General features: G+C 44.2%; 1 protein-coding gene across 7 annotated transcripts in view; it reads left to right on the top strand.

Moving 5' to 3' along the window:
* The window catches only part of akap9 (A kinase (PRKA) anchor protein 9), a 67,428-nt gene that overhangs the window by 58,542 nt on the left and 2,886 nt on the right, over positions 1-6,000 (top strand). For 6 of the 7 annotated variants that reach the window (XM_028596792.1, XM_028596789.1, XM_028596791.1 and 3 more), the window contains 12 exons: positions 209-397; positions 516-683; positions 1,611-1,716; positions 1,838-2,033; positions 2,350-2,500; positions 3,311-3,655; positions 3,808-4,107; positions 4,182-4,426; positions 4,566-4,671; positions 4,965-5,159; positions 5,404-5,607; positions 5,730-5,962. In XM_028596792.1, the coding sequence (XP_028452593.1) occupies positions 209-397; positions 516-683; positions 1,611-1,716; positions 1,838-2,033; positions 2,350-2,500; positions 3,311-3,655; positions 3,808-4,107; positions 4,182-4,426; positions 4,566-4,671; positions 4,965-5,159; positions 5,404-5,607; positions 5,730-5,962 (2,438 nt within the window). The remainder of the gene's footprint in view (positions 1-208; positions 398-515; positions 684-1,610; positions 1,717-1,837; positions 2,034-2,349; positions 2,501-3,310; positions 3,656-3,807; positions 4,108-4,181; positions 4,427-4,565; positions 4,672-4,964; positions 5,160-5,403; positions 5,608-5,729; positions 5,963-6,000) is intronic. The other variant, XM_028596790.1, reaches the window with a different exon arrangement.

Raw genomic sequence — 6,000 nt, 5'->3', positions numbered from 1 at the left:
GACCGAGCTTCAGAAACATTAAAAAGTTACATATAGTCACACAAGAGAAATTATGTATTCCATGTGTTGTTTTTGTGTTTGCTTACTGCATGTATGAGCATTACTTCCAAAACATCTCTTTTTCTTTTCCTATTTTTTTTTTGTTGCTGAATTAGGAAAGACTGATGGTAAACCCCAAAACATTTCTGTGTGTTTGTTGTCCATTTAGACGTTGCTCCGTGAGGTACACCAGGAGGGCATGCAGGTTCTCTCTCTCTCAGAGCTCCCTCTCACTGAAGGCGAGCCGGGCAGCCAGTTCAACGTCCCAGGCTGGGTGAAGGAACGAGATGCTTTACTGGCGACTGTGGAGTCTCTCAAAGGCCTCATCACCCAGATACAGACACTCAGAGAAACACAGGTAGAAGAAACCCCCCATGAGTCTTTACAAAACACTGCTTACTCTTTTTCAGAGCTCAACCAGTCTTGCACTGTATGTGTGCTTGTGTCTTTATCTGTGTATCTCTGACTTGCTGCAGACGTCAGGCGGTGTGGACTGGCGCGGTGAGCTGCTGGATGCAGTGCGGCAGGTGTTTATGAAGGAGCGCAGCGTGCTGAAGAGCGCCCTCTACAGCCAGTTGGACCTGCTGGACACCAGCGATGCCATCATCCACCTCAATCAGCTGGAGCACAGACTGGCTGAACAGGTCAGAAATAACAACTGAATCTGTAGTCTGGCACTGAATTCATTCCAAACTAAAATTACTGCATGGTGTTCACTGTTGTACACGTAAATGAAGGGAAAAGACAATTAAATGCAAAGTAGCTGAAGGAAAAAGACATTTGACTGCAGTAATTTATAAAAGGTCTGAAAATATGCTCTTCCTCTATTTATTATTGTTAAAATCCAGTACTGGCACAGATGCTAAAGCTGAAAATAGATTGCGTCAAACCAGTCAATTTCCTCTTCTATTAACCCTAAAAGCAAGTAAAGATTTATTTATATAGCACTTTTTAAAACAAAAGTTGCAAAATGCTTTACAATTAAAAACATTAAATGTCAAACAACCAGAATAGTAACAAACACAAGAACAACAAAATAGAATTTACAAAAAATGCAATTGAATTGGATAATCCAATAGTAATTAAACTATTTTAAAGTTTAAGGCAAAGACGACAAATGCTCGGTCTATCTGTAATTTAAGTCAAGCTCTGACCAAGTTTTTTCCTTTTTATAAGAATATACATATATAGTGTGTGTGTGTGTGTGTGTATATATATATATATATATATATATATATATATATATATATATATATATATATATATATATATATATATATATATATATATATATATATATATATATATATATATATATATAGGGGGTTGCACCACTCATCAAGTAGTTTGTATGACCTATGTGAACTATATTATTTGATGTTTTTCAGTCCTGTCATTGATTTTGAACACTACTCAATGATTGATTCAACATTATTTTAATGTCTGGGTTTTACCCAACAGGCAAAAAACTATCTGCACATTATTAAACAGAAACAACCTTCTCTTGGCTTTCCTCTCCTTTGATTATCATTTGTGCTGGTCAGTAACCAAATTTTGTATTTGTGATCCAGGACGCCCAGCACAGAGAGGCGATGGGTTTGCTCCACACTGCGGACAGGACCAGTCTCATCTCTGAGATGCATCAGCTCCGTGGTCAACTAGAGCAACTTCATCAAGGTAAACCACTATAAAAAACTCTTACTCTGCTTGTGATGCTCTTTTTTTGCCTACTAGTGTAATGTGTCCATTATTTTGCCTGCTTTGAGTGGGAAAACATCCTGATATTGATGTCCTTCAGGTGCCCAGCCTGCTGTGTCAGTAGGTGGTGAACGTAGCGTGAAAGAGCAAAGGGAAGGAGGAGGAGCTGATGGAGCAGCGGAGGCTGACAGGCTGCTGGTGGAGGAGCTGAAGGGTGAACTGTCCCAGACTAAACTGGAGCTGGAGACAACGCTCAAGGCTCAGCACAAACACCTCAAAGAGCTGGACACACTCAGGTTAGACACAGACGTGCATCCACCACGCCTGGTGTTTGCAGTAGAGGTATATATAGGAATTATGAGGAGAGAGAGGAGGGCAATGCATGCAACAAAGTTCCCACGCGTGTGCCGCAGATTGCCCCCTGCATTGATATCTGTTGGGACACAGTAGTATATCTTCACCCCTAATCATCTGGTGACCCTTCAGATCTATTATCTGTATTTATTATACTTCTATCTATTTTGGACCCCTTTTGAGAACCAATGCTTTTACTGCCTCCATTTACAACCATTTGATTTGAATGTTCAATTGAACTTTTTTTTCTGTCAACAGGGCAGAGGTATCGCAGAAGGCTGTTGAGGTGGACGCACTGAACGATCATCTGACAGAGGAGAGGAAGAGAAGCAGAGATCTTCAGTGGGCCATGGAGAAGGAGAGGTGTCGAACTGTGAAAAATGAGGAGAGTAAACGAGAAGAACTGGAGGTAAGTCTAAGTCTATGTTGGAGTTCTTTAACCTAAATTTAAACACCTAACCAGGGATGGGGGCTTCTTCCTATGTATTACTTTTGCCTCCATTAAATAAACAAATAAATAGGTGCGTCAGTTTTATTCAGCAGACATTCAATGCAGTAATTACTGAGGTATTTGCATTGGAAACACATCAAAAGTTGTCCCAGTCAAGGCAATTCTGCTGGTGATATTTCACCATCTCAACTTACCCATTCTTATGTTACATTGCAGGGGTCTTCAAAGTTTTTTAGGCCAAGGACCCCTTAGCAGAAAAAAAGAGACTTTACCATATACAGTATATTGTATAAAATTGAATTGCATATTAAACTGGACCCACAATAATGTATATAGGGTGTCCTAAAGACTTTACAAATAGCTTGTTATAGTGCATACAATACTAAGCTTTTAAAATAATAATTGTTGACATATTCATGTATTTATACATCATGTTTTAATGCTAAAATGTGGCACAGTAAATCCTTAAGCTTAACTGTATCCGTGGATGGCTAACTTATGGCTAGTAAGCCTGTCATCAATTTTGTGTACATAAAAAAAAAAAAAAAAAAAAAGCTTTACTAATAATATGTTGGATTCAGGTTAATGTATATTTTCAGACATATTTAAAAAAGAAAAAAAGAAAAAAATTAAACCATCGAACAATAATTTGGGGGCCCCTGTACAGCAACTCTGAGGACCCCTAGGGGTCCCGGACCCCCTGTTGAAGATCTCTGTTACAGTCTATAAGTCATTCTAAAAACAAGTGCATTTCCATTTTCCTCTAAGGACCTGCACCTCAGTCTGGAGGAGCAGAAGGGCTACGCGGCCCAGCTGAGCCTGACCCTGGAACAGGAGCGCCAGGCCTCCTCTCAGCTCTCCCAGCAGGCCGAGCAGGAGCATCTCAGTCTCCACAGTCGCCTCCAGGAACTCCAGGTCCAGCTGGAGACAGAGCGAGCCAAGGCCCTGGAGATGAGCACTGCGCTGGAGAGGGAGCAGCAGCTGCGGACGGGTGTGTCCTCTGACGGCGGTCCATCTAGTGAGCAGCGAGTCGAGGAGGATAGGACGGGGCTCGGCAAGGGAGAGAGTCTGCTGGAAAGACTGCAGAGGGAGCTGGATGACAAACATGCACAGGTGGGTTGTTTTCTACCGAGTTCGTTCCAACTGGACACAAGATGGGCATTGCATCATTGTCAAAATGTCTTGGATTAAAATATTTGTAAAAACTATCAGTAAAATAATTTTTTAATCTTAAGTCTGCATTTGTCCTCATTGTCCTTCTCCAGGTGGTGCGTCTCCTCAGTCAGGTGGAGGCCCAGAAGCTCGAGGTGGTACGAAAAGAGGAGCAGCTGACTTTGGGGAGTCAGAGGTCAAGACGGGACCATGAGGCGCTGCTGCAAGCCCGGGCCCAGCTGGAGAGCCTGGAAGCACGAATGTCTGAGGCCCAGGAGCAGCTGCAGAGAGAGATGGAGAAGAGGAAGAGTGTAGAAGAGGAGAAGGAGAGGCTGGAGGAGAGGTTGAATAAGTTGGGAGAGGAGAGAGGAGGGAGGGAGGGGAGCGGACCTCTGCAGGCTGATGGCCACAGTGTGAGTATCAACTAGTCACACTTTTTAGAATTTTTTTTAATAGTGCTTTCATTCTTTTGTTAGTCTTTTGTTAGTTTAAATCTGTGTTGTTATATTTTCCACAGCAGACAACCGACCGCACCAAAGACTGGGTGTTCCAGCAGAAGAGCGCAAATGGTCAGACAGCGGGCTCCGCTGCGTCCCCTAACCTGGAGGCGTCTCCAACAGGTCACACCAGCGGACCACACCATGGTCCATGGCGCACAGTCGACAAGATCCTGGGCACACTCCACCTCATTTCCTCCAAGATCCGCGGCATGGCGAACAAGACTACTGGCAGGTAATTAAAGCAGCTATTATCAGTGTTTTTATATTAACAATGGATCACATCACACAGAATCCATAAATGTATCATGATATGCAGGGCTTTTCTAATATAGCCTTATGGAAATGAACTGGTCATTTGTACACGTGTGCAGGCTGACTGCAGAGGTCGACAGTGAAGAGTTATCCTGGGTGCAGTCCAATGTTGACGAGGTCATCACTATGCTGCAGCAATCCCCAGGTCTAACCTCCGTCCCCGAGGTCAGAAACAGTTTCGTCTTTTGTGATGGTTTCACTTCTGCTTTAAACATTTTGTGGATTTTGTAGAGTTATGTTTTTTTAATGGAAGAAAATAGGGAAGACCAAATTCTTGCCAAAACTTGAATCGAGGAACTGTTACTTCACCTACTCGTGCACAAATTTTGGGCGAAAGTAGAATTCTCACATGCTGATGAGCTCAAATCAACTGTTTGTTTATTTTTCCAAGCATCTGCTATCTGTTAAGCTCCTGACATGACCACATATGGTTGTGACTGCTTGTGTGTTTCCCGCAGAGTGTTTCCCTGCTGCCAGGAGCCTCCTCCAGCTCCTCCAACTCCCTGACGGAGCGGCTGCTGAGGCAGAACGCCGAGCTGACTGGTTTCGTCAGCCGGCTGACCGAAGAGAAGAATGATCTGAGGAACCACACGCTCCGCTTGGAAGAAGAGCTCCGACGCTACCGGCAGGCTGGACTGGGATCAGGCGACAGTGTGAGTACATGACCGTTAAATACTACTGATAGAGACGACTGAACTGATATTATTATAAATATTACAACACTTTGCTGAAACAGAATCTCAATCTTCTGGTGTTCCAGAGATGTGAAAGAACTTTAACATAAAATAAGATACCAGAGGGGCCTCATATGTGGAAAGCTGTTGTCAGCTTTTCATTTCTTGTCATTCCATGCAGAAGACTCTAGACTAAATTCCATTATCTGATTTCGTCCTGCAGTTCAGCAGCAGGAAAGGAGTGTTGAAGGTGGACTCGGGGGTTATGGTACTTTCCCAGGAGCGGGAGGCTTGGACGAGAGAGAAGGTCCGCCTGGAGAAGGCTTTACTTCTGGCCCAGGCCCAAGTGGCCCGACTTCGTGGGGAGATCAGGACCGACACGCTGCGAGAGATGACTGGACCTGAGGCTGACAATGCTGCACTGAAGGTCCACTAGAAACAGCTAATACGTCCCTGCAATTAAGGAGTTTGTAGTTAGTTGCTTGTAGTAACTCCAAGCCAGAATGCTCTGTGCAATCGTATCATTTTACTCCTTTCCTTTTCCTCCAGAGGATGTATGGAAAGTACTTGAGATCAGAAAGCTTCCGCAAAGCACTGATCTACCAGAAGAAGTACCTGCTGTTACTGTTGGGCGGCTTCCAGGAGTGTGAGGAAGCCACGTTGTCGCTCCTCTCCAGGATGGGCGGCCGGCCGTCGCTGCCCAGCCTGGAGTCCCTCAGCCATCGCCGCCGGGGACTGATGCGCTTCCGCTCTGCTGTCCGAGTCTCCATCGCCCTCTCCAGGTAGGCAGCCAGAGCTCTGTGTTGGAGTGTTTGTTTTG

This window comes from Perca flavescens, chromosome 14 (assembly GCF_004354835.1).
Source record: "Perca flavescens isolate YP-PL-M2 chromosome 14, PFLA_1.0, whole genome shotgun sequence".
NCBI classification, from domain to species: Eukaryota; Metazoa; Chordata; class Actinopteri; order Perciformes; family Percidae; genus Perca; species Perca flavescens.
Note: the sequence above shows the minus strand (reverse complement) of the source record. Positions and strands in the feature narration are given on the sequence as shown.